Source organism: Hyperolius riggenbachi, chromosome 6 (assembly GCF_040937935.1).
Source record: "Hyperolius riggenbachi isolate aHypRig1 chromosome 6, aHypRig1.pri, whole genome shotgun sequence".
In the NCBI taxonomy this organism is placed as follows: domain Eukaryota; kingdom Metazoa; phylum Chordata; class Amphibia; order Anura; family Hyperoliidae; genus Hyperolius; species Hyperolius riggenbachi.
This window is the reverse complement of record NC_090651.1, coordinates 32,097,118-32,120,925: the sequence shown is the minus strand read 5'-3', so window position 1 is coordinate 32,120,925 and position 23,808 is coordinate 32,097,118. Positions and strand designations below refer to the sequence as shown.

At 47.7% G+C, this 23,808-nt stretch overlaps 1 protein-coding gene across 1 annotated transcript in view; it reads right to left on the bottom strand.

The window, feature by feature from the left end:
- The window catches only part of ZFYVE9 (zinc finger FYVE-type containing 9), a 108,731-nt gene that overhangs the window by 57,504 nt on the left and 27,419 nt on the right, over window positions 1-23,808 (bottom strand). Inside the window, exon 2 of the mRNA XM_068239077.1 lies at window positions 15,657-15,758. Within this exon, the coding sequence (XP_068095178.1) occupies window positions 15,657-15,726 (70 nt within the window). The 5' untranslated portion in view covers window positions 15,727-15,758. The remainder of the gene's footprint in view (window positions 1-15,656; window positions 15,759-23,808) is intronic.

The following is a 23,808-nucleotide window of genomic DNA, read 5'->3' as shown; positions in this document are numbered from 1 at the left end:
GAATAAGTGCGAGCCTATGGGAACACAATGTTGGTTCTCACTAGGCTGTGTTCCCCCTCTATTCCAGATATACTCACCTGCCTTCTGCCACCATTCGTGTCGCTGGGTTCTGGGGAAAGGGGCCGGTCTATATGACAGAGCTCTGGCAGAAGCAGGGGAGGGGGGGGGGCACACTAAACAGATTCATGTGTGTATTACCACATGCTGCAAGATGCACACTGCCGCACCGGCCACTGATTTGAAGGCCTTCTCGGGAATGAATGTAGTTTACATTTTGCGTGCACATTTTTTGCCACAATCTATAGCGGAACTGCTCTACGTTCTCTCGCAAAACACATGCGTTCCTGATTCAAATGTATTTAATTACATCTGAAAAATCATGAATGAACACAGAAAATAGTATGTGGAAACTAAGCGAACGTGAAGTGCTGCAAACCTGGACAACTCCAGTGAAACTGCGATGGCAAGTGTGCTTGTAACCTTAAAGAGAACCTACCTGAACTGAAAATAAAAAGTCAAAATAACCATACACAGGTCATACTTACCTCCTGTGTAATCTACAACTCAATCTCTTTCTCCTCTCCTGCGTCCCCATTTGTCCACTGTCATCAATGGATTTCTCCATCCTCCATTTTAAAAATGGCCATTACCCCCTAACAGTTTCCTGGTCAGCACACTATTAAACTGTAATGTCACCCACTTGAGCAATAGGGAAACAGGGACATTACATTGCACATTCAGTTGTAACTGACAGCTGCTGATATATAACTGACAGCAACTGATATATATCAGTTCTGACAAAATATTGTCAGAACTGGAAGGGATCACTGTAAGAAGAAAATGGTGAGCTTCTGAGAGGAACTGACGGTGAGGTTAGTAGGTAATATTCATTTGCAGCCACGTCATGTGTTCATTTTACATAATTTTCCTCGCTTCAGGTTCCCTTTAAAGCGGGATTGTCACCATAAAAAATCAAATTTCAACAGTAACTGGTCTGAGTGTATTAAGTGATAAAAACTTTTTCTGCTGTTATGGTCTGGAGTTATCACATACCTTAGGAGCACTGGCCCTTTAATTGCCATCGGCTGGCAAAATAGTTGCATGCTGGGGGGTCTTTATCTATTATATAATCTAAAGGTGCGTACACAGACACTCCCGCTGGGCGGGCATTCCAGCGACAGTAGTGCGTGTGTTTTATTTTAGCTATGATTAAGGACCAGTAGGTCTGAAACATGTTAGCTACTGATGCGTGATTGGTGTTTTGGATACGTCCATAATAAAGGATCATTTTAGGACAAGTGCGGATCCCTTCCTTTTGCTACAGTAGTGCGTGTGTACAGTCTGTCGGCAGGCTGATAAGGCTGTTTCTGAATGATCAGCTCAGCAGATTGTTCAGAAACAGCCTTATCAGTCTGCCGACAGACTGTACACACGCACTACTGTCGTTGGAATGCCCACCCAGCGGGAGGGTCTGATGGACCCATCGTTCATTGCTGTAGTGCGTGTGTACGCACCTCTACTCTTCCCTTTATCTTCCCCTCCTGACATAAGACAGGGCACTTCCTAGAATAGACCTCAGTGGGAGTGTCTGAAGACTCTGGGAGGAGGGCAGGTAATGAATACACAATTAGCAAGAGGACAAAAAAAGAGTGAGGGAGGAAATGATGTCAGGAGGTCAAAGGTAACAAAGATGGAAACTGTCTAGAATAGGATTCTCTGCTTTTCCTTTATAAAATTAACAAGAATCATATCGTGGACATTGCAATACATCTGTTATGCAAGTAGAACTAGTATTTATCTACTTACGGTATATATGTGGGTTTTTTTTTACTTCTAGGTTAGCATGGGTGTCACTTGTTCTTTAAAGCTACAGATGAGATTAAGAATAGAGTCCAGGGAAGTTAAGTCCTCTATCATTTTGAACCAACAGATGTCAGTATTTATTATGGTAACAGTCTTCCGGACTTAGCAGAGCCAAACACAGATGAACTTCATGCAAATTTAAAGGGCCACTATAGCAAAAAAGTAAAAAATAAGCAGTTAAAATCGGAGAGAACCGACAGGATGAATCACCCATCGGACATGCCTGTTGCAGCATCTAATCTACTCAAATGGTGGATCGGTAGATGTATGGCCACCTTAAGACTCTGTGCACTAAGCTTTGCTGCCTCTCTGTCACAGAGATTTTGTATAGCAGAAGGATCTGCACACTCAGTAATATGTTGCAAAACTTTAAGCTCTTTTAATACAAAAAAAGTTTCCAAAAATGCATATTTATTGGCTTGAAGATGGGCTGCTGCCCGAAACAGCATTAGGCCAGTGTCTGTCGCCATGCTTTGAGACACATCTTTTCTGGGAAGCGTGGATCTGGGACTCTACTCCCTCACGACTCTTTATGCAAGTTGGCCAGCAGGAATTTGATGGACTTTGGGTGTCTTTGGTGCTTATCTACTGCAAGTAGCTGGTCCTTGTTGTACACGAAGTGCATTTTTGGAAACTTTTTTGTATTAAAAGAGCTTAAAATTTTGCAACATATTACTGAGTGTGCTGATCCTTTTGCTATACAAATTGTCGATTGCCACCTGGTGCTCTGGTGGTTGGAGATCCTTCTGCTATAAAAAATTGTCGATTGCCACCTGGTGCTCTGGTAGCTGGATCGTTGCACCTTACATACGACTAGGGGAGTGCGGCCAGATACTACTACTTTACTCTCTGCCACAGAGAAACATGTAATTGGAAAAGTTCTGCCTCGTGATTGGACAAGCAGCTAACAGGTGCATTTATCACTCTGTTTTTGCCTCCCGACAGCACTTTGCAATGCAGTAAACAGCAGTCCGGATTTCAGACAAGGCCTCAAAGGCCAGGCCTAGGGCACAAGGAAAGCAAGGGGCGGGCTGTGGGCAGGAGGGTGGCAGCAGCAGTTAGCCTGCCGAACATTCGTTCCGCTACACACAGTTTGCACATAGCGGTGGGTGGCTACCAAAAACCGACACCTGGAGGATGAGGGGGCAGCAAACGAGCATTAACTGTCCTCAGAGGAGCTTACAACCTAATCCCTGCAGTGTTGTGGGAAGTTTAGGATGCTGTTGGTCCGGGGGCAGCTGGTGATAGTGGGCCTTGGGTGGTAAAACAGTACAAATCCGGTCCTAGCAGTAAAGTTTGATTGGCTCACAGTGCAGCTGTGAAAGGATAACTTTTTTTAAAAAATATTTGCCTTGAGTACATCTTTAGCGAATGTTTCAACTTGCTGAACCTGTTTCTTTTTCAGACTGTTTAAAAGGGCAGATTAATTACTGTTCTGCCATCAACGCAACAGGTCACAGTGTTCTCTAGCAGAGCCATTTAAATGGGCACAGTTCTGTTTTATCTCTTTAGACATCTGAAATGCCTGTCTACTCTGGATTTCACCTGCTGCGCAGTAGCGGATTGTGGAAAAGTTTTCTACCATAAAGTGAAAAACTTGTTAGTTTTGAACTAGTTAAAGCAGTATTAAACATTGCTTTTAAAAGCATAATTAAAGTGGACCTGACCTCAGAACTCCTCTCTGTTCTAAACAGGGCTGTGGAGTCGGTACAAAAATCTTCCAACTCCCACTCAGACTCAGTTTCTGAAACCACGACTCCAACTCCAACTCTGACTCCGGGTACCCTTGCTCAGACTCCGACTCCTTACTTAACAGGGCTGTGGATTTTGTACAAAAATCTGACGACTCCGACTCCCGACTCCTCAGTTTCTGAAACCGCGACTCCGACTCAAACTCCGACTCCAGGTGCCCAAAATTGCCCCGACTCCTCGACTCCGACTCCAATTCCAACTCCACAGCCCTGGTTCTAAACTATACACAACAGCATAATAACCTTTAAACATAAAACATTTCTGCTAGGTCCACACTAGACATTACAGCTGATACAAATCCTAAAATAAATTTGCACAGTTTCTACTTCCTCATTCATGGAAGCAGACATATTGTTTACAGCCTGCGCTTTCAAATGGGCTTATCTGCCGTGGCAGTCATGTGACACGGGGGAGGGATCAAACTACAACCAGTAATTAGACACAAATGAGGGGGGATTATACAGGCTAAACTCTATAAAAACATACAGGGTGCATTTCTTTAAGTTTTCCTTCTGTCCTGTGCAAGAGTTCAGGTCCACTTTAAAATTTATACACAGTGGAGTTTTGGTTATCTGGCACTGACGGGGCTCGGCTGATCCCGGATAAGAGTGCTTTCTGGTTTGAGGCTTAATGTTAAAAATAGGCCCAGCTAATACAGTACTATAGCTCACTCTTTATACATACCATGATCTCTATATTCAATGTTAAAATACAGTCACTGGAAGTATATTACCCTTGGGGGAGCTATGGAATCACAGCAAAGCCCACAAACAGCCTAAGAGGTTGGCCCTCACCATTGAGTACTGATGGCGATTTGTGCTGGTTGGTCGAGTTCTGGATAACCGGGATCAGGGGCGTAACAATAGACTTTGCAAGAGTTGCAGCTGCAGGGGGGCCCAGAAGCCTCAGGGGGCCCCTTGGGGGGAGAAGTTTCTTTTACCTGTCCTGGGACACTGGCAATTAAGGACACGAAGAGGAAAAAAAACTTTCTGCTCTCTGCTCAGTTGTTCTAATGACTGCATCTGCTCAGCCACTGATAATCATACAAAGTTTTGCACAAAGAATTGTATACAGTCCCTATTCAGTGTTCAGCAGGGTCTTGTGTACAGTGCCCTGGCCCCAACCTCTCTACCCCTTCCAAAGTGCTCTGTACTGTAGTGATGCTGGAGAAGTCTGAAGAGCCAGCTGTGCTCCATCAGAGATGGACAGAGTGAGTGTAATAAGCTGAGGCTGGGAGCACACTTGTCAGTCAGTTTTCTGTATATGTTTTCTGCACACCACGAGTCTGTATGTGTAAAAACATGCACGTTTTATCACAGAAGCTAATGTCATTGATAAAGAAAATACCTGCAGTGCTTCACTGCTGTTTTTTTCTGCAAGGAGAAAACACATTAAAGTGTGCACTAGCCAACTGAATAACATTGGTTCTCAGTTTACCTGCGCAGAAAAGGGAGGGGGAGAGGGGGCTCCATCCAAAGTTTCACAGGGGGACCCAGTGATTTCTAGTTACGCCCCTGACCGGGACTCTTCTGTAAATCATTTCTCCCCCAATAACTAATAAATGCACAGCCAGGAGTATGTACCTGTTTGATCCTGCAGTCCCTTAGTGACCTATGCTAAGTGGGAGGACGTAGATTTTTCTGCAAATACAACTTTGGAGCGATTGTGTTTTTCATGCTGAAGTGAGCTCAAGGAGGACCCTCACTCAGGATAAATATAAAGAATTTACCATGGTGCCAGGCTTAGGACACAGGAACAGGTGTTACAGGTGCAGTACATTTATTGTGAGGGTGCCAAATAATGTATTTTTTCAATTCATGCCACAGAATTTAATCTCTGGAGACAGGAATTGTTTCTGCAAGGCCAGAGCAGAGTGGCGCTGGCTCCTCAGCACTGTTTCTAATCAATGATTGTAATCAGAGATTGTTTACCAGTCCGCATTGTGTCATCAGCAGCTGACAGTGTTGCTTAAGTCACACACGACTCGAGAGCTGGTGACAGGTCATCCTTTATGCATATAGTATTTAGGCCAAGTCCTGGAGTCACTGTAGCCTGCATTCTATTATAGCAGTGCTGGATCTTACATGGCTGACTAGTCATACACAGCTTTACTGCCCCCCACAGTCCCCCAGCTACCTGGCCATGTGAAGCCTTGCTGGCCCGCACCCAGCAGTCTGGGCATCCACAGCCTTGTTACCCCCCCCCCCCCCACCCAGCAGTCTGGGCATCCACAGCCTTGTTGCCCCCCCACCCACCCAGCAGTCTGGGCATCCACAGCCTTGTTGCCCCCCCCCCTCACCCAGCAGTCTGGGCATCCACAGCCTTGTTGCCCCCCCCCCCCCACCCGTCTGGGCATCCACAGCCTTGTTGCCCCCCCCCCCCCCCCCCCCCCCACCCAGCAGTCTGGGCATCCACAGCCTTGTTGCCCCCCCCACCCAGCAGTCTGGGCATCCACAGCCTTGTTGCCCCCCCCCCCCCACCCAGCAGTCTGGGCATCCACAGCCTTGTTGCCAGCCCCCCCCCCCACCCAGCAGTCTGGGCATCCGCAGCCTTGTTCCCCCCCCCCCCACCCAGCAGTCTGGGCATTCACAGCCTTGTTGTCCCCACCCAGCAGTCTGGACATCCACAGCCTCGTTGGCCCTCACCCAGCAGTCTGGACATCCATCGCCTTGTTGGCCCCCCCGACCCAGCAGCCTGGGCATCCACAGCCTTGTTGGCCCTCACCCAGCAGTCTGGACATCCATAGCTTTGTTGGCCCCCCCGACCCAGCAGTCTGGACATCCACAGCCTTGTTGGCCCTCAACCAGTAGTCTGGACATCCATCGCTTTGTTGGCCCCCACCCAGCAGTCTGGACATCCACAGCTTCACTAACCCCTACCCATTGGACACATCATATCCCGGTGGCTCTAACGAACAACGCTTGTAATGTCAAAACAATAATCCACCTCTACTGTCTTCCAATATTTTTACTAATTCTAGGAGTTGATTATCATATAAAAATTAGGAAAAGATAGTGTTAATTCCATGAAAAAGCTTTTCAGCCAATCATACTGGAGAGCAAATAAACAGTTTTAATTGAACTTGTGTATGTCGGTTTCATCACATGGAAATATTCTCCATCCTACTTTTAAACAGTAAGTTACGAGGGTGACAATATTTGCTTTATATTTCTGTATAGAGTCCTACCATCACAGTCAGGCATTTGAACTTGATTATGGTCTTGATTTTGGATTCCAGACACAAGTCCACACACGGGCCAGACCAAGCTCACTTTAAATCTGGAAAATGCTCAAAGTTCTTTTATCTCGTTTAAAAGTTCTGACAGCAATCTGCCAGGTATATAAGGATATCATCCACACATAGGGAGGTCTTACCGTCTAAAGCCCCTTTTAAAGTAGACTGTATTGGAATGGCTCTGTTGCCATAGCAAGTAATCAAGATTATAAAGGACAGGCCTTGCCTAGTTCTTTTTATATGCATTATTTATCTTTGCTTTTGCTATTGGTGGAATTATGACATTTTTGAAAGACAGAGAGCAAGGAGGAGGAGGGGAGAGGATTTTTTTTTTAACAAACGTGGAGGTTCATATTAAATTCAATGCAGCAAGAAACCGGGCACCTTTCGGGGTAGGCTTTGTTGTGCAGAAGTTGCTGGCGTTACAAACATGTTCATTACATCCATGCGATAAACAGCAGGAGAGTAGGTATGGTCAATGAGATGCAAATAATTTGAGTTGATGCAGCATTATGCAAATATAAAACTAACTTCTGGTCAGAAGTCGCCAACGCACTCTTGTCAGGGCCGCTAACGGGATGAATTAGGACAGTGGGTGTATATAAGAGTGGAACAAGCATCCCCCCGTAAGGATAGCCAGACCAGACCCCCCTAATGTAAAGCCAGACCCCCACCCCTCTTGTGTATAGCCAGATTTCCCCCGCCCCCCACCTGGTTTATGGCGAGACTGCTAATGTATTGTAAGATCCCCAACTCCCTAGTGTATAACCAGACCCCCCTAATGTCTCTCCCCCCCCCTCCCTTTTTCCTGTGGCCGCTTTACCTCCTGCCACCCTTCTGCTCCAGAGAGTTGTATTCCCGTGCTCATAGTCCGACCCCCAGCGGCATAATTCAAACCGCAGATCAGGGGTGAAGTCAGCTGGAGCTGACGGGGATGGTTTACTGCCGTTGCCACTAGGGATTATTTTAGGGCAGGGCTTATATTTCGAGCATGCTCCTTGATATCTTACTTTAAGGGTAGGTCTTACTTTTGGGGGAAACACAGTATATATAGGCTTGACATAGATCATTTATCTCACTCACCCACATCTCCATAGCTGAGTCACGTGACACGCTGGCACTCTCTCATGGTGTCACATGACGCCACAATGGCCATGGAGATTGGTGCTAGAAGATGAGATTAGATTAGTTAACCCTATCATTACACACCACTCGCAACTCTGCAGGGTGCCCTCTAGTGGCAGGCCCGATACAACCCATGGGCCGTAGTTGGCCCAGCGCTGCTTTAGGAGGTAAATTTTCATCTTCTGTTTAAAATAACTTTCCAGCAATCTGCAACTGAAAAAGTACCAAAACGTTATTGAAAACGTACTGTCAAAATGATCTGTACTTTTTTTTTTTTTTTTGCTTGCTGGAGTATTTTTTTGTTTGCCGGTGACTTAAAAAACATTTTATTGATAAGGTATGGGAGAAAATGTAGGAGAAAAGGAGAAGAGAATAAGGGCCAGTACACCTCTCACCTCTGTAACATGTTCATTACTGCCCTTGGTATGAAATGCCTGCAGAAAACACATACAGTGCTGCCCATAATTATTCATTCCCCTAGCAAATTATTTATTATTACTTTGCACTGTAGCCACTGGAACTTGAAAACATTTAGAAATGGCCTTGTAGCTCTTTCCTGACTTGTGAGCAGCCACAATGCGCAGCCGCAGGTCCCCACTGAGCTTCTTTGTCTTAGCCATGCCTGTCCACAAACCAACTGCAGAGAGCTGCTGTTTTTCACCTGTTGAGTTGATTAAAACAGCTGTTCTCAATATTCAGGGTAATTAAGATGCTTTAGAACAGCTTGGACTATTTGGAATGGTATAGAACTTTGGATTTCCCCACAGACTGTGATAGTTTGTGAAGGGTATGAATAATTATGGACTGGAGACTTTTTGCTCAAATGTAAATAAAAGCTGAGAAATGTTTTTTTCCCACAATAATGCCTATTGTACATATTATCTTTTGGGAGACACCAATGTAATTTCCCATCAAAAAATTACTTGCTGGATGAATAAAAGCAACTTTAAGTCAAAATTTGCCAGGGGTATGAATAATTATGGGCAGCACAGTATCACCTACTATGTTTTTGTTACGCATGAAACAAGGAAAGCAAGTGTCTGATTGGCTGATAGATCTCTTCTTTGCTTTATTTTACAAGTCGTGCTGTTCTTGTGACTGCATAGCCAGAGAGCCGTCAAACCTCCAGTGAGCTGGTCTATTCCTATCATACATATTTATCGCTGCAGCAGAGAATATAATTCCATGTTTTCAGTAAACAGTGAGATCACAGCAATCACGACTTCCTATGGAATCACCTTCAGCGCGTATCCGAGAGACAACGCAAGGTCACCGCGGCTATTTCAAGATACATCTTTTCATGCTAGACGGCAAATCCAGCGATAAGCCTGGGAGAGCGTTTTATCAACAGAAAACTGCAGCAACACACACGGGATTCCCAGCATTAAATCTATACTGCTGATTGTCTTTTTACACACTGCATTCATTCTGCTGCTGCACACTGTACTCACCCAATTATATTGTAGATATAGATGGACCCCTTAGATCAGTGGTCCTCAAACTATGGGCCGTGGGCCAAATGTGGCCCGCCTATGCTTTTTCACTGACCCCAAACACAAAATGTTTAAATTATAGATGTGGCCCACTGCACCTTTACATATCAGTGGCCCACATATAGAATAGCGGTGCTGGCACCACCCATCCACATACTGTAGAAGCCAGTGAGCAGTCATTCACTGGCTTCCAGTCTAATTCTGCATCAGGTGACACTGCTGACCAACTGGACTGCAGGTTGTCACCTGGGTATGCTTCACTGTCTGGTGCACAAAGACGTTCTTCGGGCGCCGCATGACTGAATGGCTGCTGCTGGGAGGTCTCCTCCAGGCATGATTGGGAGAATCAATACCTAGGTTTAATGTAATGTTTTCCAACATCATTTTATGTATGTTCCGGCCCCCAGCAGTCTGAAGTATGGTGACCCGGCCCTTGACTGAAGTTTGGGGACCCCTGCCTTAGACTGTAAGCTTCTGGCAGGGTCCTTCCTTCCCTAGTGTAGTCTACAGAACCATGTGCTCCTTTCCTATGACAGCCTGTACTTGTATTACTGGGCCTACCTAACCAGCCCATAATCACAGGACCATTTATCTTGTACTGTCTGCCTTGTATAACCTTGTTATGTCTGTCATCCTTGTATTATTGTATATATTTATTGTCCAGGGCTGCGTAATATGTTGGTGCTTTATAAATACAATAAATAATAATATATACCTTTCCATGAATGCTTCCATCTGCAACTGACAGAATATTACTATGGACATGCTTCAAAGTACTTCACGCAGGCTGTAGTCATGTTATTCATGCTCCCTCAGAGGGGATCACAGTCTAATCCTTTTCATAGTTCCCAGTGTACTGTTCCTTGGGGGGAGAGATAATGGAGAAGCGCAGATGGAGGGGCACAGAGTGGGCGGGGCGAGAACAATGTCCTCAGCCAACTCACCCAAGTGCAGAGGGGCATTGGGGTCTTATACCCCTCCCTCCCTTCCCCTGGCAGCCAATCCCAGCGATCGACTCTCATAGACATCAGCCTATGAAAGCCGATCGCTCTCTGAACCTCCCAGGGGGACAGCCGTGTACAGCGCTGCCTTAGATTACAGCATTGTACAGTGTAAATAGCCGCTGGGAGACTGATGACTAAGCGAATCTCCGTCATTCAAGTGGAGATAAGCGTGCATCGGCTTGCGCGATCTCCTGCAAAAACACGCCGCCAGGACTGCACGCCAGTTGGCGTTAGGTGGTCCTGGGGCTGACGCCGCGTCCACGTCAACTGCCGTGGAGTGGTCTTTAAGGAGTTAAACAATACCAGCTGCCTGGCAGTCCTGCTGATCTCTCTGGCTGCAGTAGTGTCTGAATCACACACCTGAAACAAGAATACAGCTAATCCAGTCAGACTTCAGTCAGAAACGCCTGGTCTGCATGCTTGTTCAGGGTCTATGGCTAAACTTATTAGAGGCAGAAGATCAGCAGGTCTGAAAGGCAATGTGCATTGCTTGAAAGGAAATAAGTATGTCAGCCTCCATATTCCTCTCACCTCAAGTTCCCTTTAAGGCCAATTCTGGAGAGAGCCCATTTACATATTAGCATGCTTTGGGGATATGGAAGGAAGAAGGAAACACAACCTCCATGGCAGAGAGCAAGCTACAACCTCCACGCAGAGAGCAAGATACAACCTCCACGCAGAGAGCAAGCTACAACCTCCACGCAGAGAGCAAGATACAACCTCCACGCAGAGAGCAAGCTACAACCTCCACGCAGAGAGCAAGATACAACCTCCATGCAGAGAGCAAGATACAACCTCCATGGCAGAGAGCAAGATACAACCTCCACGCAGAGAGCAAGCTACAACCTCCACGCAGAGAGCAAGCTACAACCTCCATGGCAGAGAGCAAGCTACAACCTCCACGCAGAGAGCAAGCTACAACCTCCACGCAGAGAGCAAGCTACAACCTCCACGCAGAGAGCAAGATACAACCTCCACGCAGAGAGCAAGATACAACCTCCATGCAGAGAGCAAGATACAACCTTCATGCAGAGAGCAAGATACAACCTCCATGCAGAGAGCAAGATACAACCTCCACGCAGAGAGCAAGATACAACCTCCATGGCAGAGAGCAAGCTACAACCTCCACGCAGAGAGCAAGATACAACCTCCACGCAGAGAGCAAGATACAACCTCCACGCAGAGAGCAAGATACAACCTCCACGCAGAGAGCAAGATACAACCTCCACGCAGAGAGCAAGATACAACCTCCACGCAGAGAGCAAGATACAACCTCCACGCAGAGATCAAGATACAACATCCATGCAGAGAGCAAGATACAACCTCTATGCAGAGAGCAAAATACAACCTCCACGCAGAAAGCAAGATACAACCTCCAAGCAGAGCGCAAGATACGACCTCCAGGCAGAGAGCAAGATACAACCTCCATGAAGAGAGCAAGATACAACCTCCACGCAGAGAGCAAGATACAACCGCCATGCAGAGAGCAAGATACAACCTCCACGCAGAGAGCAAGATACAACCTCCGTGCAGAGAGCAAGATGCAACCGCCATGCAGAGAGCAAGATACAACCTCCGTGCAGAGAGCAAGATACAACCTCCATGCAGAGAGCAAGATACAACCTCCATGCAGAGAGCAAGATACAACCTCCACGCAGAGAGCAAGATACAACCTCCATGCAGAGAGCAAGATACAACCTCTATGCAGAGAGCAAGATACAACCTCCACGCAGAGAGCAAGATACAACCTCCACACAGAGAGCAAGATACAACCGCCATGCAGAGAGCAAGATACAACCTCCACGCAGAGAGCAAGATACAACCTCCACGCAGAGAGCAAGATACAACATCCACGCAGAGAGCAAGATACAACTTCCATGCAGAGAGCAAGATGCAACCTCCGTGCAGAGAGCAAGATACAACCTCCGTGCAGAGAGCAAGATACAACCGCCATGCAGAGAGCAAGATACAACCTCCACGCAGAGAGCAAGATACAACCTCCGTGCAGAGAGCAAAATACAACCTCCGTGCAGAGAGCAAGATACAACCTCCGTGCAGAGAGCAAGATACAACCTCCGTGCAAAGAGCAAGATACAACCTCCGTGCAGAGAGCAAGATACAACCTCCATGCAGAGAGAAAGATACAACCTCCATACAGAGAGCAAGATACAACCTCCATACAGAGAGCAAGATACAACCTTCATGCAAAGAGCATCTTGCCCAAGATTCGAACTTGGGACTCCGATATCATCTTACAATTTCTACTTGTGGCCTTATATGCTGAATCAAAGTAAAACGCACACAGCCTAATAGACAGAAGTCCTAACAATGAATGTGGTGAAAACATCCATACTTCAAAAGTGCATTTGCCTGTTTGTATGTAGATTCTAGTTATTCTGAGCCCGCAGGCAATGATATTTCTATCAAACAGCAGCTCCTGTAAGGAATTAAGCATTCCAATAGCGGGAGTGTATCCAGGTCATCTGCCTGTATGGCTCACATGGATTCCACCAATCAGAATGCACAGCCAAGGTCATGTCTATGCAGACACACTCTCAAAGTCTCTATTTGCCTATGAACTGTAGAGAGCTGCAGAGGGTGCACAGAGCGATCATGCAGCCACGTTACAACACTCTGTGGTGCCCGCTGTAATGTAGTGTTACTCTCTGATGTACGTTTTATAGCCTGAAGGCCCGCTTACCATTGAGAAAATAAAGGCAAAAATTATCAAAATGATGAAGGGCGGGGGGTTTGGGGAAGGGAGGGAAGTATTAGAGCTAAGCTACATACACAGGCTAGATGACACTCAGCTGAGGTAGCCGTTAAAGTGCACCTGTCACGAAGGGAACAAAAGGATTCTTACCTACTTGGGGCTTCTTTCAGCCCCCTGTATTCTGTCAGTTCCCTCGTCGTCTCTCCAGTACCCTGCAACTCGGCTTAATCGCGGACTACTGCGCATGCACAGTCCCAGCTAAGTGCCCATGGTTGGGGCCATTCTGCGCTTGCGCAATTTGTAAGACTTGTAAGTGTACTAGCGCAGAACACTACTGGTTACAGAAGCACAGCCCATAACAGCGCATGCAGTAGGCAGAAACCCAGCTGGATAGTGGATTTCCCAGCAGCACAGAGGATCGCCCTGGGAGGACACCGAGGGAGCTGAGACTGCAAGGGGCTGGAAGAAGCCCAAGGCTTGTAAAAATATGACCAGCGATTTTTTTTTTGAGTGACAAGCGATCATTTTCACGATCACGCAATGCGGTTACAGGGGCACGATTACACTAACGACCCTTAGCGATGTGCGGCGATAATGACCATCACGGCGGATCATTAAAAAACAACTATCAGGGAAACTGTACTGTACTGGTTGAACTCGATGGACGTATGTCTTTTTTCAACCAAAATAACTATGTAACTATGAAACTGTTCTTCTGTAAACCTCACATACCTATAGAGCTTTTAGCCAGCAACACTAGAACACTTTTCATAGGTCTCTCATCACAGCCTGTGTAAAAAAATGCCTTGTTTATCAGCTGTTTGTAACAATTTGTGTCGGCATTGATGCTAGAACTATACCATGTAGATAGGTTACACTTCTCTGTCACTATTCACTGAGGAATGATTTACTATTTGTTGACACGTGTGTGACACTTCTGTCCCCCTGGGAGGTCAAGAAGCGAGCCGATCGCTGTGATTGGGCTGGCAGGGGGAGGGAGGGATATAAAAATAATGAAAAAAAGGGAAAATATATTATAAAAACAACAACAAATAAACAAATGAAAACAAAACAAACACCAGATCAGAGCCCACCAACAGAAAACTCTGTTGGTGGGCAGAAAAGGAAAGGGGTGGCAAATCACTTGTGTGCTAGGTTGTACGGCACTGCAGTGAGGACTTAAAGCGGGATTGTCACCATAAAAATCAAATTTCAACAGCAACTGGTTTGAGTGTATTAACTGATAAAGATGCTAATCCTGCATTCAAAACTTTCAAAGCTTTTTCTGCTGTTATGATTTGGAGTTATCACATACTTTAGGAGCACTGGGCCCTTTAGTAGTCAGAGCCAAAAAGTTGAATGCTGGGAGTTATTTTAATCTAGAATATATTCCTCCTCTTCCATTTATTTCCCTGCCTAGCTGCTTATCAAAAACACCCTCTGATCACTTGTGTTTACAAGCAAGGCTGAGGTGACTCAGCGATTGGAGGATAAGAGAGGAGTTCCTAGTATACACCTCAGTGGGAGTGACTGAAGACTCTGGGAGGAGGGCAGCTAATGAATACACGATGAGCAAGAGAAGGGAGGGGGAAAAACAAGTCAGGGAGGATATGATGTCAGCATTGGCTTGGCAAGATGGCCACTGCCTAGAATAGGATTTTCTGCTTTTCCTTTATAAAATTCACAGGAATCATTACGTGGATAGCACAATACATCTGTTATGTAAGTAGAAGTAATATTTATCTACTTAAATATGTGTTTTTTTATTTCTAGGTTAGTATGCGTGTCGCTTGTTCTTTAACCTTCCTGGCGGTAAGCCCGAGCTAAGCTCGGGGTAAGCCGCCGGAAGGCACCGCTCAGGCCCCGCTGGGCCGATTTGCATAATTTTTTTTTTTTGCTGCACGCAGCTAGCACTTTGCTAGCTGCGTGCAGTGCCCGATCGCCGCCGCTACCCGCCGATCCGCCGCTATCCGTCGCGCCGCAGCCGCCCCCCCCCCCAGACCCCGTGCGCTGCCTGGCCAATCAGTGCCAGGCAGCTCTATGGGGTGGATCAGAATCCCCTTTGACGCCACGACGTCGGTGACGTCATCCCGCCCCGTCGCCATGGCGACGGGGGAAGCCCTCCGGGAGTCGCCGGCGATCGGAGGGGCTGGGGGGATGCCGCTGAGCAGCGGCTATCATGTAGCGAGACTTTGTCTCGCTACATGAAAAAAAAAAAAAAAAAATTTTTAAAAAAAGATTTGCTGCCCCCTGGCGATTTTTTTGCAAACCGCCAGGAGGGTTAAAGCTGCTGTAGCCTAACTTGTAAAAAAACAGCCTGGTCACTGGGGGGTGTAAGCCTATACTCCTCAAGTGGCTAAGGGCTTCTGTTTTGGTTAAATCACCCCTAATTTATGCACCAACAACAACATTCCAGTGATGGCTGAATAACAAGTGGATTATCAGACAGGGAAGAAATGCATCATACCAACCTTCGTTTTTCTCAAATTCATCCAATACTTTGTCCAGGTTACATGATTCTTCCTCAAAATAGTTCTCCATTTGTTAAGAACCTTTCAGGCTTGGGTCTGGGCCTGTAAGAGAAGATAGCAGGCTACAGTCAGGGTAAACGCACTGAACAACCGCACGATGCCATATTACATGCATGTGATGGATCTAGCAGCGTGGAACCGCAGCAGCGCCCACATACTGCAGGCAGTGGCATAGCAATAGGGGATGCAGAGGAAGCGATCGTAGCGGAGCCCCTGGATCAGAGGGGCCCTGCCTCAAAACCTGTACTAGCGATTGTGCAATACTGGTAAAGATCACCTCTGAACTATGCTCTTTGAATAATTGCTACCCACATGTCCCCCTCCTCCCCCACCTCAACACTGGCTGTCCTTGGAGGTTTTGGGGGCTCCACTTCAGTTATGTATAGAGTTCTTGGGGGACCCAATGTAAAACTCTCACTAGGGTCCTTTGCTCCTTACCTACATCACTGACTGCAGGTTATAAATTATAAAAACTTATGAAATTAAAGGGGCACTATGGCGAAAAATTGTAAAACGTAAAATATGTGCAAACATATACAAATGAGAAGAACGTTTCTTCCAGAGTAAAATGAGCCATACATTACTTTTCTTCTATGAAGCTGTCACTTATATTACAGTAGGTAGTAGAAATCTGACAGAAGTGACAGGTTTTAGACTAGTTCATCTCTTTATGGGGGATTCTCCGGGATTTATTTATTTTCAAAAGCACTTAGTGAATGGCAGTTTCTCTGTCCAACCGCCAAAAAACTGTGTAGCGATCAGGGAAGCTGACCAGCATCATTGTTTAAATCCTTTTTAGGGAATATCTTTATAAAGAATAAAAGCCTTGCTGAGAATCCCCTATGAAGAGATGGACTAGTCCAAACCCTGCCCCTTCTGTCAGATTTCTACTACCTACTGTAAGTGACAGCAACATAGGAGAAAAGTAATGTATGGCTCATTTTACTCGGGAAAAAAAACATACTTCTTATTTGTCTATGTTTGCACATATTTTAAATTGTACAATTTTTCGCTATGGTGCCCCGTTAAATTTTATTGATGGAACATCAGTCTGGCTGAATCTGCGTCTGTACAGCCTTCAGCCCAGCAATATCACCCAGGGGATCCAGTCCTGATCCCCGTTGGGTGACATCCATCTATCGTGTGTGCAGGTCCTTTATTCATTCCTGAATGCCTACGGAGATATTTGGCTGCCTCCCAGAGAGAAGACAATGGCATGGCAACTGTCACTTGGACAAAGGCATGGCAACTGTCACTTGGACAAAGGCATGGCAACTGTCACTTGGACAAAGGCATGGCAACTGTCACTTGGACAAAGGCATGGCAACTGTCACTTGGACAAAGGCATGGCAACTGTCACTTGGACAATGGCATGGCAACTGTCACTTGGACAATGGCATGGCAACTGTCACTTGGACAATGGCATGGCAACTGTCACTTGGACAATGGCATGGCAACTGTCACTTGGACAATGGCATGGCAACTGTCACTTGGACAATGGCATGGCAACTGTCACTTGGACAATGGCATGGCAACTGTCACTTGGACAATGGCATGGCAACTGTCACTTGGACAATGGCATGGCAACTGTCACTTGGACAATGGCATGGCAACTGTCACTTGGACAATGGCATGGCAACTGTCACTTGGACAATGGCATGGCAACTGTCACTTGGACAATGGCATGGCAACTGTCACTTGGACAATGGCATGGCAACTGTCACTTGGACAATGGCATGGCAACTGTCACTTGGACAATGGCATGGCAACTGTCACTTGGACAATGGCATGGCAACTGTCACTTGGACAATGGCATGGCAACTGTCACTTGGACAATGGCATGGCAACTGTCACTTGGACAATGGCTTGGCAACTGTCACTTGGACAATGGCATGGCAACTGTCACTTGGATGCATCCTTTCACTGACTTGCAGTAGTATCACTGCCATCACAATGGGGATACCACTGGGAAAGACAGTTAAGTCTGTGATTACAGTTGGCACAGGCCCCTTCTGTATTAATAAAGGAAAGCAACAGGCTAACAGAAAAAGAAACTACATGATAAAACTTAATACGGTCGTGTTACTCACCACAATATCCCATATAGCTGTAACAGAAGATCATGCAACTATAAAAATGTATGGCTACATTATTTTCTGTAAAACAGCCCCTATGGGTCACTTCATGGGGACAGGAAAACCATGTGATTACACAATATTACAAGACATTTACTATGTGGTTAAAAGCTGAACTGCTGGATATCCACTGGCATACAGTTGCTGTATACGGTAACCATGTTTTTGTCAAATGCCAACTGCGCTTTGTGTCCTTATTGCAGTGCAGTGTCAGATTAGCATGTACTGAGGCACATATATATTGGATGGATGGATAAATGGTTGATTAGACAGACAGACATAGATACTAGGCAGTGGGTGCTTTTTGTCTTCTGGGAAAAATACAAAGCAAGTCTGGGGAGAGTCTTGTGATTCCCCAACTCCAGTGTTTATTTAGTGTTCTACATACTATTTACAGGATATTTACACTATATACGGAAAACAGATAAGACAAAACTGGATGGGCAACTAACCACTTATCTCTACAAAGTACAAGCCTATAATGTTTTTCCTGAACAAAATGACAACCTCCCTGGCGATATGAGGATTTCCAGCTTAAAGGTAGCCATACACTGGTCGATTTGCCATTAGATCGACCAGCTGACAGATCCCTATCTGATCGAATCTGGCTGCCTTTACTGCAAACAGATTGTGAATCGATTTCAGCCTGAAACCCAGTGGCGGACATACGGCCGTGCAGGCCGTGCCGCTGCACGAGGGCCCCTGAAGTTACGCTGCTTCAGGGGCCCATTAAGTATTGCAGGTTTTTTTTTATTTAAATTTTTTTTTTTTTATGTATTATTTTTTTAACCTGGGGGGCCCAACTCCTGTCCTCCCCCCTCACCTCGCCCCCCCCCCCCCTCATGCGGCGGGAGAGCGGAAAATACAAGAAGTCTCCGGCCGGGGCGGCAGCTGCCGCTTGGTCTCCAACTTGGAGACATAGCGGAAACTAAGCAGCAGCTGCCTCTAGCGTCTGCTGCAGCCCCGGCCGGAGACTTCCTGTATTTTCTGCTCTCCCGCCGGCTGCAGCGCATACCGGGAGGGGGGCCCCGAGGTGAGTGAGGGAGGATAGGAGTCGGGCCCCCCACCCGGCTACCTTACCCACCAGTGGCGGACATACGGCCGTGCAGCTGCACGAGGGCCCCTGAAGTTACGCTGCTTCAGGGGCCCATTAAGTATTGCAGGTTTTTTTTTATTTAAATTTTTTTTTTTTTATGTATTATTTTTTTAACCTGGGGGGCCCAACTCCTGTCCTCCCCCCTCACCTCGCCCCCCCCCCCTCATGCGGCGGGAGAGCGGAAAATACAAGAAGTCTCCGGCCGGGGCGGCAGCTGCCGCTTGGTCTCCAACTTGGAGACATAGCGGAAACTAAGCAGCAGCTGCCTCTAGCGTCTGCTGCAGCCCCGGCCGGAGACTTCCTGTATTTTCTGCTCTCCCGCCGGCTGCAGCGCATACCGGGAGGGGGGCCCTGAGGTGAGTGAGGGAGGATAGGAGTCGGGCCCCCCACCCGGCTACCTTACCCACCAGTGGCGGACATACGGCCGTGCAGCTGCACGAGGGCCCCTGAAGTTACGCTGCTTCAGGGGCCCATTAAGTATTGCAGGTTTTTTTTTATTTAAATTTTTTTTTTTTTATGTATTATTTTTTTAACCTGGGGGGCCCAACTCCTGTCCTCCCCCCTCACCTCGCCCCCCCCCCCTCATGCGGCGGGAGAGCGGAAAATACAAGAAGTCTCCGGCCGGGGCGGCAGCTGCCGCTTGGTCTCCAACTTGGAGACATATCGGAAACTAAGCAGCAGCTGCCTCTAGCGTCTGCTGCAGCCCCGGCCGGAGACTTCCTGTATTTTCTGCTCTCCCGCCGGCTGCAGCGCATACCGGGAGGGGGGCCCCGAGGTGAGTGAGGGAGGATAGGAGTCGGGCCCCCCACCCGGCTACCTTACCCACCCACCCGGCTACCTACCCCGCTACCTAACCATCCACCCGGCTACCTAACCAGGCTACCTACCCACCCACCCGGCTACCTAGCTACCCACCCGGCTACCTAACCACCCTGCCGGCTATCTACCTGGCTACCTACCCACCCGGCTACCTAACCACCCTGCCGGCTATCTACCTGGCTACCTACCCACCCGGCTACCTACCCACCCACCCGGCTACCTAACCACCCTGCCGGCTACCTACCTGGCTACCTACCCACCCGGCTACCTAACCACCCTGCCGGCTATCTACCTGGCTACCTACCCACCTGGCTACCTACCCACCCGGCTACCTAGCTACCCACCCGGCTACCTAACCACCCTGCCGGCTATCTACCTGGCTACCTACCCATCCGGCTACCTACCCACCCACCCGGCTACCTAACCACCCTGCCGGCTACCTACCTACCTGGCTACCTACCCACCCACCTGGCTACCTACACACCCACCCGGCTACCTTACCCACCCACCCGGCTACCTACCCCGCTACCTAACCATCCACCCGGCTACCTACCCGGCTACCTAACCAGGCTACCTACCCACCCACCCGGCTACCTAGCTACCCACCCGGCTACCTAACCACCCTGCCGGCTATCTACCTGGCTACCTACCCACCCGGCTACCTAGCTACCCACCCGGCTACCTAACCACCCTGCCGGCTATCTACCTGGCTACCTACCCACCCGGCTACCTACCCACCCGGCTACCTAGCTACCCACCCGGCTACCTAACCACCCTGCCGGCTACCTACCTACCCGGCTACCTACCCACCCACCCGGCTACCTAACCACCCACCCGGCTACCTACCCACCCGGATACCTACCTACCCACCCGGCTGCCTAACCACCCGGCTACCTACCCACCCGGATACCTAACCACCCACCCGGCTACCTACACACCCACCCGGCTACCTACCTACCCACCAGGCTACCTACCTACCTACCCACCCGGCTACCTACCAACCCACCAGGCTACCTACCCACCCACCCAGCTACCTAACCACCCACCTACCCACCCACCAGGCTACCTACCCACCCGCCTACCCAGCCACCCACCAGGCTACCCACCCGGCTACCCAGCCACCCACCAGGCTACTTACCCATCCGGCTAAGGGCTACCTACCTACCCACCCGGCTGCCTACCTACCCACCAGGCTACCTATCCACCCAACCACCCATGGGAGCTGCGCGCCGGATGGAGGCTGGGACAGGAGGTCTGCTGCTGCAGGTGAGTAAATGTTTTTTTTTTATTATTTATTTTAGCAGGTGTATGTTCTGGGCAGGTCTGCCACATGATTGCGTGTATGTTCTGGGCAGGTCTGCCACATGATTGCGTGTATGTTCTGGGCAGGTCTGCCACATGATTTTATGTATGTTCTGGGCAAATTTGCTACATGATTGCATGTGTTTTCTGGGCAAATCTGCCGACATGATTGCACGTATTTTCTGGGCATATCTGCCGACATGATTGCAGGTATTTTCTGGGCATATCTGCCGACATGATTGCAGGTATTTTCTGGGCATATCTGCCGACATGATTGCACGTATTTTCTGGGCATATCTGCCGACATGATTGCACATATTTTCTGGGCATATCTGCCGACATGATTGCACGTATTTTCTGGGCATATCTGCCGACATCATTGCACGTATTTTCTGGGCATATCTGCCGACATCATTGCACGTATTTTCTGGGCATATCTGCCGACATCATTGCACGTATTTTCTGGGCATATCTGCCGACATCATTGCACGTATTTTCTGGGCATATCTGCCGACATCATTGCACGTATTTTCTGGGCATATCTGCCGACATCATTGCATGTATTTTCTGGGCAAATCTGCCGACATGATTGAATGTATTTTCTGGGCAAATCTGCTCACATTATGTGTATTTTCTTGAGAAAACCTGCACAATTATGTGAATTTTCTGGGGAAAGGGTCACCAAAACTTGGGCCCACTGTCTTTGCGTTGCACTTTTCAAGGGAACCTGAGGTGAGAATAATATTGAGGCTGCCATATTTCTCTCCTTTTAAGCAATACCAGTTGCCTGGTTGCCGTTCTGGTCCTCTGCCTCTTATTCTTTCAACCATAGACCCTGAACAAGCATGCAGCAGGTCAGGGGTTTCTGACAATATTGTCAGAACTGAGAAGATTAAGCTGCATGCTTGTTGCTGGTGTAATTCAGTTTATTACTGCAGCCAAATAGATCAGCAGGGCCGCCAGGCAACTAGTATTGTTTAAAAGGAAATAAATATGGCAGCCTCCATATCACTCTCACCCCGGGATCACTTTAAATTACAGTTAGCTCCGCCCTTATCCGGTCATTGCCACGCCCATTTTTCTATCCACGCCCATTTTTTGCCGCGGGCCGCCTTTGCGCGCCGCAGGTCAAGGGGGCCCACAATTCATATTTTGCACAGGGGCCCACTGCTGCCTGTGTCCGCCACTGCTGAAACCGATCACAATCTGTGGAGCCGCCGCTGCTGCCGCTGCCCCCCCCTGCATACATAACCTGAAGCTGGCTCCGGGTCCTCTTCTCCGCGCTACACCCCGGCACCGCATCCCAGCGTACACTGTGTCACTCCGTGACCAGGAAGTTCAAATAGAGCGCCCTCTATTTGAACTTCCTGGTGACTGGAGTGACACAGGAAGTTAATGTACGCTGGGATGGAAGCAAGAGAGAAGCGCGGAGAAGATGCGGAGAAGACGCGGAGAAGATGCCCAGGAGCCAGCGTCAGGTAATGTATAACTGTATCGGATCGTCCCCCGCTAGCGACGCGCTCCCTACCCGCGGGCGATCGATGGAAGTAACTCGCACGGCGCGATCGACGGACCGATCCGATTTTGGGAGGAAATCGGATCGGCGGGTGCGTTTAGCGCAAACGATTGGCAGCAGATTCGATCCCAGTGATCGAATCGGCGGTAAATCGGGCCAGTGTATATGGCCAGCTTTAGGGTCTAAAAGCCATGTAATTTTAAAGCATTTAGACCCTAAAAACAAAAAAAAAATACCACAGAGAGATCTGCAGCCGCTCCTGCATATAACTCACTCAGGCTCGAGATTACTGCTCTGAGCTGCGGATTTCCGCCCCGAGCCTGACTCGGGATTACCTCTAATGCTGGGAATATACAATAAGATTTTTCATCAGATTTACTGTCAGATTGGTTTTCCGACTGTTTTTCTGATCGATTTCCATTCACTTCTATGAAAAATCGATCAGAAAAACGATTAAAAATAAGATCGGACCTGTCAGAAATTATCTATCAAACCATCTATCTGCTAAAAAAATTCATGGGGTATTCCCAGCATTAGGAGGTTAAAAAAAACAGCAGTCTTTAGCAGCACAAACTTGAAACGACCTTTGTTTGCCGATTTCTCTCAAATCAGGATGATTCTAGGCTGAGCTAATCAGCCTTTTATTCCCCACCTGATCACACCTCTCAGAGAGAACAGTAAAACCTGGTGTGGATCTCTTCTTTTACTAGTTCTCAGGGAGGGCACAAAATCCTGAAGCAGATAAGAACGGCAGTGCAAATGAGAGAAATCTGGGACATATATTTACAATCAATCACTAGACCTCTCTTTATATGTAGGATTACTGCGAGATGATCACAGCTCTGCTTTCAGGGTCATAACTATATGACAGCGTTCAGCATAAAATTAGAATATTGGGACTTTCCAAGTAATCTGGAGAATTTGGTGAAATTTCAAATCTAAAGGTGGCCATACATCTGTAGACTTGGCGGCCAATCGACCATAAGATTTGATAACTATTATCAAAACTGAAGAAAACTGGTGCTGTCAAGAGCATTACCGAACAACAATTCAACCAATTTCGGGACGAAATAGGTTGTATGTACCGATCGGACATGCCTGAAAATATTGGGCAGACATGCTCAGCTGGGTGTACAGTGGTAATGGCATATGATAATCGCAAAATACGAACGTAACGGAAACCCCTGGCCGAGGCCCCCCCCCCCAAATGTACAGCCCCCCCCT